The sequence below is a fragment of the Arctopsyche grandis genome, chromosome 6 (assembly GCF_051622035.1).
Source record: "Arctopsyche grandis isolate Sample6627 chromosome 6, ASM5162203v2, whole genome shotgun sequence".
Classification (NCBI taxonomy): Eukaryota; Metazoa; Arthropoda; class Insecta; order Trichoptera; family Hydropsychidae; genus Arctopsyche; species Arctopsyche grandis.
The window spans coordinates 15,794,729-15,809,439 of record NC_135360.1 but is presented as its reverse complement, the minus strand read 5'-3'; the positions used below and the strand labels follow the sequence as shown (position 1 = coordinate 15,809,439).

The 14,711-nt window shown below is 32.6% G+C and overlaps 2 protein-coding genes across 3 annotated transcripts in view; one reads left to right on the top strand and one right to left on the bottom strand.

Annotated features, from left to right (window-relative positions):
- Positions 1–14,711, bottom strand: part of Pkc53E (Protein C kinase 53E) — a 180,482-nt gene that overhangs the window by 73,149 nt on the left and 92,622 nt on the right. The window lies entirely within an intron of this gene.
- LOC143913722 (zinc finger MYM-type protein 1-like) lies at positions 11,610–14,167 on the top strand. The gene is made up of 2 exons (XM_077433688.1): positions 11,610–11,873; positions 11,944–14,167. Exon 2 carries the CDS (start codon positions 11,987–11,989, stop codon positions 14,165–14,167), a length of 2,181 nt encoding a protein of 726 aa, XP_077289814.1. The 5' UTR covers positions 11,610–11,873; positions 11,944–11,986.

The following is a 14,711-nucleotide window of genomic DNA, read 5'->3' as shown; positions in this document are numbered from 1 at the left end:
TATAATAATATTTATTTAGAATACTTGGGAGAGGTGGCTTAGCTGATGGACCTGTGGATGGATTACAAAATACAAAAATCAGAATAAAAGTCGAAATAAAATAATTAATCTTCTAAATTGAAATGTCTATTAAATGAATGCTTTTGACAAATATGAAACATGCATACATACATACATACATATAACACGACTTATTTATTACAGTACCGCGTTTCGTCTTTTTTGTATAATTATCTAATATATAATTTCGAAAGAGACTTTGTAAGTGAGTACATATGTGAGTATGTGAGTATGTAATGTTGGTTGGTAACATCAAAAACAAATCAAGTGTGTATGGCGACGATATCGATTCCGCTTTCGATTTCGATTCTGTTTCCAGATTAATTTTTCAGTTCTTTTATCATTTCTGGATCCGGATGCCTTTTTCAATTCCGGACCCCGATTACTGTTTTAGTTTCTGATCGCGATTACTGTTTCAGTTCCGGATCCTCATAACTGTTTATATTCCGGATTCGGATGGCTTTTTCAATTCCGGATCACGATAGCTGTTGCAGTTCCGAATCCCAAAAACTGTTTCAGTACCGGATCCCAGTTTTTGCAGTTCCAGATCAGGATTCCTGTTTCAGTTCCGGATCCCGATTCCTGTTTCAATTCCGGATCAGGATTATTTTTTCAGTTCCGGTTCACTTATATACATATGTATATAATTTCTGATTGGCTGTCATTAAAATTTTATTTTTTTGATTATTTAATTCGATAAATTTAATAAAAAACAAATGATTTTTTACTATAAGATTAACCATGTTTAATCGGTTTATATAATAAATACCGAGCGAAGCCGGGAAAAATCACTAGTATTATATAAAGAAAATGTATGTATAATACTTTGCCGAGCTGACGGCTTAAATTTTGTATAAAAGCGAGCTTAAGGTATGACGAATTAAGATTGTATGACAAAACTATCATTATTTATGAAACATCCTCGTACAAAGCATTTCACAACTTCCAAACTATGTATGGTAGTAATTCAGTCACGTAATTAGCTGTGGTATTTATGAGAGTAACACAAATTCATTAAAACAACTACATATGTACATATATACATACAATGCATAATCTATTACGTATGCATCCTATAAATAAGCTTCATCTCAACCGAAGAGATGTCCACAAGATAATGGCAGTATACTATGTACATGTGTATGTTCATTCTGCGCCAATATTAAACGGTTGAAACATCGACCGTTGGGTAATGTTCGACATCGAATTCAGTGCTCTAATAGGCACGTACACACACCCAAAACCAAGACTACAAATTAATTTACCGAACTGCTTTCACCAATATACATTAATTCCTTGAAAGGCAGTAAAAGGGTGCGTTCAAGAGCGGGCAGCTTTCAATTAGAAATATACTCTAACACGTTGAGGCCGAGAGTTCTTTACCGTCTACTCGAGAGGGTGGAAAGTGCGCTACAATGAGAAATACGCAATAAAATTTCCTACAGTCACACTGTGAGAATAGCTCTCGCAATCCAGATTTAACGGCCGGAGTTCCGAGCTGCGTAAATTTCGCTATATTTTATTTAAAATAATAAATTCTTCGCAGAAATTGTATATTATATAACTACAATCGTATGTATGCTTAACGAACTACCGCAGGGATAACTAATGAATTAATTAAATCCTACGTAGCCAAACTTTAGAAAATTACAAACTTTACCAAGTACCGGGCACAAGAGTGACTTCAAATTACTGAGGTTCGAAGTATTTAATTACTTCTGCAATTAAAAATTGTGAATTTATATATATATTTTTTGAGGAAAAGTACACGTAACAAAAAAACATCACAATACAATACTTCAAAACATTGAAAAAACTTAAATTTTGGTCGTGAGATTTAGATCTCGTTTATATACATATTATTTATTTTATTTACATATTTTTACCATATAACCAGCAGAATAGAATAGTGGTTAAAATATAATAATTTGAACAGAGTGGCCTCGGGTTCAAATCGCACTGGTTTCTGCTGGCCAGATCTTGGATTTGAATAACAAAAAACTAATTTGTAAAAGAAATTGAGCTTTAAAGCCACATGTTTAAAATATACAAAATCTTTTTGAATATCTGAAATGAAGTTCCTATCGTACTTCTAGTATTAAAGCAAAAATTATGAACAAAAGGAAAATGTCGATTTTTTTTAAATCCATTTTAACTTTGGAAGATAACTTAAATAATCTCATAACTTCGCCTATATTGTAATTATTAAATGCAATTCATCGCATACATTTAACAAAGGTTAGAAGAGACCGTAAATGTGAAATGAATCGATAGTTCTACCAAAACAGATAGCATTTCTTCCTGATACATTATAATATAGAGAAAACGGATCTTGGTTAGTTCCTCATGAGATTCAGTTTGAAAATTAGTAGACATTTCTGCAATGTACATACAATATATAATATACGGAATTTGAATATTCATAACGAGTACTACACAACGGGGCATTCGTAAGTCTTTTTTTATTGCTCGGGGGGTCAACCTTTATAAGGTCACACAATTTGGCGAGAATATAGGGCGTTAGTTATGTAAATTATGAAGGGGCGTCGGTTTCCATTCATTTGCCACACAGCAAGCCCAACGGAGACCGAAGCCAAAAAAAAGCTATCGGCCTTGCCTCAGAGGGGTAGTTGATTGATTGCCGAACGTTGCCCGTGAAAGCCACCTTCTGTGGTAAAGTGAGTGGTTCCGCTAGTTCCGCATGGTCGTTACGCACTGCCAGTAAGGTGAAAACCCAATAAAAACCCAACACATTCTATAAAATTTAAACGCTCGTCCCTACAATTAATATTTAAGACGGTAACCCTTTCGCCTAGGAGTGATATTGCCGGTAAAAAAGAGACGTAAAACTACGTGTGGGTGTGAGATTGATGACGAACTAGAATTTTAAATGGGTTGCTTTTAAAATTTACTGCTCATCTTGAAAACCTACTAAATTTATATATATATGTATGTATGTCTGGGTCTACCTCACGGGACCGTAAGTGAAAAGCCCGAAAACGCAAATATCGGAAGGCAAAGATCGAAAATCGAAAGATCTTTAGTCGAAAGATCAAAAAAAAAGTGTGCATGGTAAACGGTACTATGTATATATAATATATATATATATATATATATATATATATATATATATATATATATATACTGTGAGAATAGCTCTCGCAATCCAGATTTAACGGCCGGAGTTCCGAGCTGCGTAAATTTCGCTATATTTTATTTAAAATAATAAATTCTTCGCAGAAATTGTATATTATATAACTACAATCGTATGTATGCTTAACGAACTACCGCAGGGATAACTAATGAATTAATTAAATCCTACGTAGCCAAACTTTAGAAAATTACAAACTTTACCAAGTACCGGGCACAAGAGTGACTTCAAATTACTGAGGTTCGAAGTATTTAATTACTTCTGCAATTAAAAATTGTGAATTTATATATATATTTTTTGAGGAAAAGTACACGTAACAAAAAAACATCACAATACAATACTTCAAAACATTGAAAAAACTTAAATTTTGGTCGTGAGATTTAGATCTCGTTTATATACATATTATTTATTTTATTTACATATTTTTACCATATAACCAGCAGAATAGAATAGTGGTTAAAATATAATAATTTGAACAGAGTGGCCTCGGGTTCAAATCGCACTGGTTTCTGCTGGCCAGATCTTGGATTTGAATAACAAAAAACTAATTTGTAAAAGAAATTGAGCTTTAAAGCCACATGTTTAAAATATACAAAATCTTTTTGAATATCTGAAATGAAGTTCCTATCGTACTTCTAGTATTAAAGCAAAAATTATGAACAAAAGGAAAATGTCGATTTTTTTTAAATCCATTTTAACTTTGGAAGATAACTTAAATAATCTCATAACTTCGCCTATATTGTAATTATTAAATGCAATTCATCGCATACATTTAACAAAGGTTAGAAGAGACCGTAAATGTGAAATGAATCGATAGTTCTACCAAAACAGATAGCATTTCTTCCTGATACATTATAATATAGAGAAAACGGATCTTGGTTAGTTCCTCATGAGATTCAGTTTGAAAATTAGTAGACATTTCTGCAATGTACATACAATATATAATATACGGAATTTGAATATTCATAACGAGTACTACACAACGGGGCATTCGTAAGTCTTTTTTTATTGCTCGGGGGGTCAACCTTTATAAGGTCACACAATTTGGCGAGAATATAGGGCGTTAGTTATGTAAATTATGAAGGGGCGTCGGTTTCCATTCATTTGCCACACAGCAAGCCCAACGGAGACCGAAGCCAAAAAAAAGCTATCGGCCTTGCCTCAGAGGGGTAGTTGATTGATTGCCGAACGTTGCCCGTGAAAGCCACCTTCTGTGGTAAAGTGAGTGGTTCCGCTAGTTCCGCATGGTCGTTACGCACTGCCAGTAAGGTGAAAACCCAATAAAAACCCAACACATTCTATAAAATTTAAACGCTCGTCCCTACAATTAATATTTAAGACGGTAACCCTTTCGCCTAGGAGTGATATTGCCGGTAAAAAAGAGACGTAAAACTACGTGTGGGTGTGAGATTGATGACGAACTAGAATTTTAAATGGGTTGCTTTTAAAATTTACTGCTCATCTTGAAAACCTACTAAATTTATATATATATGTATGTATGTCTGGGTCTACCTCACGGGACCGTAAGTGAAAAGCCCGAAAACGCAAATATCGGAAGGCAAAGATCGAAAATCGAAAGATCTTTAGTCGAAAGATCAAAAAAAAAGTGTGCATGGTAAACGGTACTATGTATATATAATATATATATATATATATATATATATATATATATATATATATATATATATATATATATATATATATATATATATATATATATATATATATGAGTGGCATGCGGTGAAATTATCTCTCTTTTTGTCATACAGCCTTGTTTAATGTGCGCGCGCAGAATACGGGAGGAAAAGCCTGTTCCTCTTGTTCCTGTTGTATCCTGCTCGCGCAAATTAAGTGAGGATGTACGACGGGGGGAGAGAGACTTTTACCGCACGCCACTGACATGTATACTAACCGTTTTTCATATGTATGCATGGTTAACGAACATTTTCGACTTTTTAACATTCGGTGCGGTGACGGTCACCCATGTATGTTTATACGATAAATTTCAATAGATGAATACAATTGAGTGTACTTCAATGTTTGTTAGCAATTTAACCTTATTTTTATTTATTTACAAATTAGCCCCAGTGACATTACAGAATACTCTAACGCGTCACTGTGACCAGACATATAAGCATAATACAAATATTATATAGGAAAATTAGCGAGACATCTATATTATAGGTAACAAATTTTTGAAATAATATTCAAATAGTGGTGACATAGTGGGTAGGACGGTTTTTGCCAATTTGATGGAGGAACCGCTTCAACAATGAAATCACATAAATTGGCAAACTCTGATAGGAAACGATCTACTTGGAGTCAAAAATATCCAAGTCTGACGAGGAGCATTTTAAATTATACTCAGAATAAATTCTTTTCAATTGAGGTCAGCTCACGGGATCGAACCCGGTGACCTCTCAGTGCTTATTACTCAGGCTAAATTCTGTATCATCATTTTGAAAAGTCAATGCATTCATTGTGATCGCAGAAATTAATTAATAACACGATGTACATATGTATAGTAGTTTTTTATATTCCTTGGCCTTATTATTATTAACAAGTTACATAATAATGTCGGGTGAAATATATCATATTCATTTTTAATCGATTTTGAATGGTTTTCTTTGTTGATTTTATTTTCATTATTTTTTTTTTATTATTTTATTTAATATTTTTATTTTTGTACTACTGTATGATCATCAAACTCCTTGTTTTCATAGGCTTTGCTGCCTTTCCCAAGTATTAAAATAAAAATAAAAAAATATTCTTGTGTGTATGTATGTATGTACATATATGGATTAATTCATTCAAAATAATTAAAAACATTTAATTCGGTAAAATGTTTAGTCTATGGAGTGATTTTATACAAAAATAAACTTTTTCAGCCAATGTATGTACATATAACAATGTAAGATATTGTCCGTGAATGGAAAATAAACGAACGAAACTTTACTAATATTAATTCCGAATAGTAAAAAATTCCATTACGATAAAAGTTTCCGAACAAAAACGTTATTTGTAATACAATGTAATAAATATTGTGACGCAAAATCTTATTTGATTAATATACTTCATGTTTAACTTTAAGAAAAAGGATTATTCTAATATTTTATCAAAGACAAAGCTGAACGAAAATTAAATATTTGCGATAAAAGCAATAAGTTTCAGCAACGTTTCCATTCATGTAATATAATACGAACGGTACATAAATAATGCGTTATATAAGAGGACCATTAAAAAGCTTAAATATTTATTACTACTATATTTTTAATTTATTGCTATTATATTTTACGTCTTTGAATTACTATTTGTTTGAAACGAAATAAATACGTAATAATAAGAGCCTTGTAAAAACGAAACATACTACAAGGGATTATTATTATTAATTACAAATCGTCTCATGGTTATTTTATAAATCAAGTAGTATATGTAGTTCGTGCTCAAAATCAAACCAAAGTCGTATATAAAATCAATTTTTTAGGCCGCGATTTTCAAATTTATCAAATATGTAATTAAATTAAAGCGAAAAACCTTTCAGCGACCGCCAACGTTATAAATAAGCATTCACGCGAGAATGATTAGGCAATCTTCTAAAGAAAATCACGTGCAATTTTTTCACACTGATAGATTTTTCCGAACCGTCGACGACGCGCCAAAAAAGGGGAAATAAAGAAGAAATGTACCGAAAATGAAAAGTGAGCGAGCAAACAACACGCGAGATAGAAAAAGGACATGTTTAAAGAAAAATCACAATAAATCCGAGACGCCACCATCTATGTATGTATGTACATACATACATAATGACAAAATCACACGCACGTTAACTTCAGTCCGGGATTAAAGATACACTTTTGTAGTATCTATGGAACGTGTGAAAAGTGGTTTGTGTTCACAATACGAAGATTCGTCCAAATGGACGTTTCCCGCACATCAATTTGGGGCGATTGTCCTCGACCAACATAAACCGGTAGGAAAAGCTCTCAAAGGTCGAGGGGAAAAACTCCTAACCGACGCACAATGGCGTTTTTGGCACCGGGACATCCAATAAAAATGAAATATTTTCAGGGGAACGTGTGAAAGCGTCGGACGCAGGTTACCTATTCAATTTTCCGGCAGAGGAAATATTGGAAACCGAACGGGATGTGAAAGCGAATGATTTCGCACGGTTCGATATCGACGACACGCTGTCGTATGATACTTGTATTGTATGTGAATTTTTAGTAGCCGAAATGTATTTCTGCTAAAAATTATTTCACTTTATTTATAATTCAATTCACGTTAGAATATAATAATTATATATACAACTGTATTAAATATTCAGTGCTTTTCCAAGAAACTGAAATTCACGAGCAAATCCAATCACATACAATTCACTGTACATACCATAACTAAATGAATGATCGGGGTAGAAGTGACGTAACCTCAATAATATTGAACTGAAACAAACGCGCCAAAAGCTTAGCAATGTTTTCTGAATGATTTAGGGTTAAATTTTCCCATTTTAATCACGATGGACCGACTTCTATCAATGACAATGGTGAAATTTCAGTATTAATGAACGTCTTTTTATTATTACTAACCTATTCTTACTTTCACTTACGATTACTATTAAGGAAAAAATTTGCCACTTATCCGATCGTTTTCATACTTTGCCATTTTGCTCATTTTGGTCATTAATATAAGTGGAAGTTTCATCTGCCATTACGATGGTGAAAAATAATCGGAATGGACACGTTTTAAAATACTGCATCGCATTACACGGTGACGTTAATCGTCCAAAATGATTGTTCTCATTGTTCGTCCACATCGATCGCTTTAGCATCTTCTTGCTGCATATCCCTTTTAAATCTAGCTATGTCAGATTTTAATTGCTTAAACGCCTATAACTTTTTATTTTTCACTCTATATTTTATAAAATTTGCTTTATAGGTTCTCATTATCTCTCATATATATTTTTAATTCACTCAAAGTATTAATAAAGAATGTTATTGATATCGTTGTCGATCGAAATATCGTCTCCAAAAAGGCCAAGCGTCTCGTCAGACATTTGACAGTTCCAGGTTAGACTTTCGGTAAACGTCACTCGACTAGTAAATTGAGTTGGAAAGTCAGATTTTTGTTTTGAACTCATTCTTAGAGTTATTGTAATAACAACGATACCAACTCATTACCATTATTCGTAATTCCTTTGAATTCTAAAGCATTCGTAAAAGCATCAGAGCTGTCAAAATTCAACTGCTTTATTACAACTGGTGCACATTGATGAACATTGTAATTACTTAATCGGGTTATATGTAAGTAACATTGTTACTTATATGTAACAATGTTACTTAATCAGGTTACTTCATACATGTTCATTTCGGTGTCTCCATAATATTTAAATACTGTTTTTACCGAGAAAATAGTTTTATTTTTAGTTATAATTATGTAGTTATCAGATGATTGAAAAGTTCAACTCCGGTCATAGGGCCATCATATTATTAAATTATGTTCACAGGACCAATTAGTAGATTCAACTAGGAGCATGGATAACATCGACATGGATAAAAACATCCCATCTAATATGAACAAGAGAGGCGGCTTACCGAGGACTTTGGATAAATTTCAAGAAGTACTAAACGATTTTCGAATATTAAATCAATGCACTTCTAACTTCTATACCGAGTACCTCGATATACGGTCCTCGTTTTATTCAATAAAGCAAACTCTTATACGATCGAAATAAAGAGGTTCAACTTGTACATATTAGACTTTGAGTGTTATTTATTTATCTTTACTCCTGAGTTATCTTAGGAAGGGAACTGAACGGAATTGGTATAAATAGATACATGAAATGTATTGTCAATTTTACTCACGATTTAGCATACTGTTCATAGCGATATAACTGAGTCATAACGATAAAAGCGTTTCTGTATTTTCTTATAATTCCATCAGAATAGTACTAATAAAAAACGATTTGCATTAATCAAATCCATCGAGATAATTGAATAAATTTCTAATTCTTTTTGGACATGATTCACGATCCAATGCGATCTATTTTATGGAATGATTCATTCATGTAAGTAAAATCACCACCGAGAAAATTCCAGTAATTAATTTAATTATAATACATACATATATATGTACATACATACATACTAGTGCTTCCAATCCCGGAAGGTTACTTCAGCACCAGGATTGCGGTGCTGGGAATTGCCGATTCCGGGATCCCGGTGCTATCACAGGGCTTTAAAATGTATAAGAAAAATGAGTTCAATTGCATGTTTTAATATTTCAAACACGTTCAATTGCATTTTGCAAACTCTCCCGATGTTTCTCGCAAAAAATACTCCCATATTGGCGTACTAATTTTGAGAGTTTGGCTACATTCTTTAAATTTTCGGTTCGCATCCATAAATTTCTAAGATTAAATAAAACACATCCGAAAATGTAATTAAATAAAGTAAAAAACATCGCTTTGATTCATTGATTAGTTTTTTACAAATAGTTTGTACCGAAAAAATTGAACAAGAGTACACTGCCACTTCTGGTTGACGGATGCTTACCAACATTTATACATAACTTGGTAAAATTTCAGTTCAATAAATTAAAGGATTTCTTAGAAACACATAAAAAACCTTGATTCTCTAAATTAAAAGTACTAGTTTCGATTTAGGAAAGAATATTGAGGTGTAATATTAATAATTTCTATTACAAGTAAGAAATTTCAGTCCTATTTGATGAGTGGTTTGGGAGATAATTTAATTCAAAAACTTAAGAAGGAGGACATCTATAAGGGGAGGTACCATTTCCGATCAACCTAAAAATTTGAAAAAAAATTACGGTGTATCGAAAAAAATTTCAGTAACTAATACTAAGTTTCAGTTCGATAGGACGAACAGTGTTCAAAAAATACCCAAAATACAAGACTCACAATAAACATACAGACACTCACACAGAAACACAGACACACACACATTTTTTCTAGATCACGAAAACATCAGTGGTCGAGTTCGAATCAGTTAAAATATCATTGCGGTTGAGCACAATGTCTGCGACACAATACAGGCTGTTCATACCATTTCGTGGAAACGGCAAGCTGGCGTCGAAACGGGTGGCAAACAAATGGACTATGACTGTCATTGCTCATCCCACCATTGTTCATTTTATAATGTTGTTTTATGTATTTTTCCATATTATTTTTGTAAAAATAATATTTTTAAAGAAATTTCTCCCAGCACCGTAATCCCGGTATTCAGACTAGTTCCAGAACCGGGATTCACGGTACCAGAAAACATCGGGATCCCGGGATTGGAAGCCTTACATACAAATATAAATAAATTATCAACTTGTTACATTTGAATCTCAGAGGTTATTTCGACGGTTAAAAATACTTTAAGATTGAAAGTACATATAAAGTTGAAATATTGCATTTTTGTTCACAATCTTGAATTATTTATTAGTAGGTAAACTTATTACTACAATAATAACCTCCAATGTGAATAATTACTAGATTAAGATCATGCATGATGCAAGTTTGTTCAAAAATTTTCAAATGAAACATAAATATAAATTATTCCACCGATAACATCTCGATACAAAAAAGTAAGTGTTGTATAATTGATGACCGAAACTCAACCCCATTGTTATACCTGTGGCGCATTATTACACAAAAATCAAAAAAATTGCACAAAGCCATAGATCGAATTCACTTAGACTTTCAAATTTCGACCGAAAAAGGTCAACAATGAATGTCTACCATGATCTTGATAATGAAATAATGTTTTATTCATTCCGCAACGTACATGCGTGTGGAATGAAATATATTGAAAAGTAATGTGGATAAGGTTTAAGTAATCCCGTTTTGATTGATATGGGTTCAATATATAGTACATGGAATATAATTAGAATATATGTACTTATGAAGAAATGAGAAAAATTTCTGCAAAGCCGTTGAGAAAAAAATGTATTAATTCTTAAAATAAAAAGTGACAACCCTTTTATTTGAAATTATATGTATGGTAGAAAGTTTTGTTTGTTTAAAGCAATGACAATATATCATAGGATACTAAAAAAAGCTGATACGTTTTTTTTTATTTTGAACACCTGGTAAAAATACAATATTATGTAGGTATCAGTGGCGTGCGGTCCATGGATGCGGTGGATGCGGCGCATCCCCTATAACTTTAAAAAGCCAAGAGTATTTTTAATAAATATTTGAATTTCGCTTCGATGTATTCTTAGTGATGTACGTGATTATGATGTAGTATATGAGTATATATATATATATATATTTCACATATCACGTGTTTTTTGTTACATGATGCATTATATAGGATCTTTTGATAATTTTTATTAAGGATTCGCATAGGCCGCATTCGCATAGGCCGGCCACAGGCGAGTGACGCTGGCGAGTAGACGCTGAGTGAAGTGCGCGCGCGTCATGGATTCGGAGTTCGGACCGATCCCATTTGCGCATGCGCACTATGAGGCTGTCATATTCGCGCGGACGCGTTGACACTTGTTTAACCTCTACGGTGGATTCGGTTTCTCTGTTTGCTTATCTATTGAGTTTCACTTGGAAGCCGCTGTTGATCGATATTTCCGCACGCTACGCCCCAAGTTATTTATCAAAAAGCTAGCCGATTCATTTCTTTAGACGAAGTTAATCATTTATACTGTAAGTTGGTTATTTTTTACTTTTGAATTAAGTTTTCATTTAAATTAGTTTCGTCTAACTTTATTTTTAGTTTACTGTTCCACTACTTACGAGTTTTCATTATTGCCTTTAATATGGATATCGAAAATAACAATGAGAGTGGACTTGTCGTCGAGATCAATAATAATTGCAATTGTTTAATTGAAAATGTGCTGAAAAGAAGATTTGCTTCTCTCCCATTTAATGAAAAGGAGATTATTGTTAAGAGCCCCAAACCCACACCAATATTAAATATTCAGTCTAAAACAAAAACATTTAAAAGGTATTTTAACACAGAAACATACGAAAAAATTTCATGGATTTGTGGATGTGCTCACTTAACGAAATTATTCTGTTGGCCATGTATTTTATTTTCTCAAGAAGTGAATGTCTGGAGTAAATTTGGATTTTCTGACCTAAACAATTTAAGTAAATCGCGCAAGAGACATGAATGTTCTCAAGCTCACATATGTTCTGCTGCTCAATTTAAAAAATTTGGAAAGGGACCTCGTATAGAAAATTTTTTAAGTGCTCAATTTAAAGCAAATATTGAAATGCACAACAAAGAAGTTACTGCAAATAGATACATTTTGTCGAAATTAATAAGCGCGATCTGTTTTTTAGCAAAACAAGAACAACCTTTACGAGGACATTTTGAACACCAGGAATCGGAAAATAGAGGGAATTATATTGAGTTGCTGTATCTGTTGAGTGAATCAGACATAAAATTGAAAACTCATTTAGATAACTCTACGGTGTTTACTGGACTATCGAACCATATACAAAATGACTTGGTATCCGCAATATCAAAAGTCTTGCTAGATGAGATTAAAACTGAAATACGTGCATCAAAATTTGTTTCCATAATTGTGGACGAATCTACAGATATCAGTCGCAAAGCTCAGCTATCTACTATTTTTAGATATGTAGATGAAAACAATGAAATTCAGGAGAGATTTGTTGGATTTGTCGATGTTAGTCCCAATAGAACAGCTAATGCTCTTTTTCAGCACATACGTGAGACCTTGGAAGAATTTGGTTGTTTGGACAAATTAATTGCACAAACGTACGATGGAGCGGCTGTAATGTCCGGGGAGCATAATGGAGTGCAACGAAAAATTCGAGATATTTGTCCTAATTCTTTATTTGTCCATTGTTACGCTCACAGATTGAATTTAGTTTTGTCGCAATCTGTTAAACATATATCCGGATGCAAACGTTTTTTCAGCCGTATGTTGTCATTTTCAACTTTTTTTTGTAAGTCTTCAAGAAGAATTTCCCTTCTCGATTGTCAAATAAAAAAACGATTTCCCACTGCTGCCCCTACACGATGGAACTACAATAGCAAAATTTTAAATATGATATTAGAATATCAAACAGAATTAATGGAAATATTTAATCAAATAATTAATGATGAAGACGAATGGGATACTGATGCTGTCATAAATGCTGAAGTCCTTCATCGTTATTTAAAAGAGTTTGAATTCAATTTCAATTTGCATTTATTTTCTGCAATATTTAATTCGGCAGATTTTTTATTTGAAATTTTACAAAAAAAAACCTTTGACATATCGTATTGCGTAAGTGAAATTAAAAAATTTGTAAAATATTTAGATAACAAAAAAGACGATTTTGATTCATTGTGGAACAAAGTAATAACTAAAAATTTTAATAGAAAAAGAAAATATGCTGAATGTGAAGAAGATGTGAAAACAACGTATAAACTTCACTATTCTGAAATTTTAGAAACTCTTTCAGTAAATACAACCAATCGATTTCGAGATATCGAAAATTTAAAATTTCTCGAATTTTTTAACGTCAAAAAATTTAAAGAATATGAAAATAATTTTCCAGATTTCCTATTTAAATCACTCCACCTAACTTATGGAAAATACTTTGATTTTATGAAATTAAAAAGCGAATTAATTTACATGTACTCAACGCAAGATTTTCATTTGAAATCTATAAATGACGTAAAGGAATTAATTGTGAAAGATGATCTAATAGACGTTTTGGAACAAGTATTTAGTTTAATACAATTAATTTGTACGATACCTTCCACGAGCGCATCGGCTGAACGATCATTTTCGACTATGAAAAGAATTAAAACGTTCACCAGAAGTAGTCAAAGTGAAGAAAGACTCTCTGGTCTTGCTTTAATTGCAATCGAAAAGAAAATAATGTCAAATTTAAAAAACAATAAAAAATTCTATGATGCGGTTATCGATGAATTTTGTAAAAAGGAACGAAGAATAAAATTAAATTTTAAAAAATAAATTGGTCGGTTTTTTTTTTCAAACAAGGGACAGCATCCCTTGTTTGAAAAGTCACCGCCCGCCACTGGTAGGTATGTATGTGTAAAAAAATATACATGGCCAATAATATAGGTACAAGCGAATTTAAGATTTATCCATCCAACTGGACACCAAGATTGGATGTTCGCGCTAGTTAGAGTGCATTATCAAAGCAATGTTGGTGATTTTAAAGAAAATGAATGTAAAAAAAAAGATACAAAAAAGGCATCTGAAGAGAGCGGCGCTTAACAAAAGACGACACTGAAAAATAGGCGTCGGTACAAAGGCACGCCTCGCGAAAAAAAACATGAAAAAGGGAAGCAAAATTTCCGCCGTGTAACATCTGGCGTGTGATATGAAAATATAACGAGAAAACCGTGAAAATAATGAAAAAACTCGCAATATACATAAAGATGAAATTATCGCATACGATACGCAAATTTCCTTCGTTGCTGACGAACAAACGATGCCAATTCACATATGTATATACATTCGTATGTGTTCGTCGCGTGTTGTGGATACACCC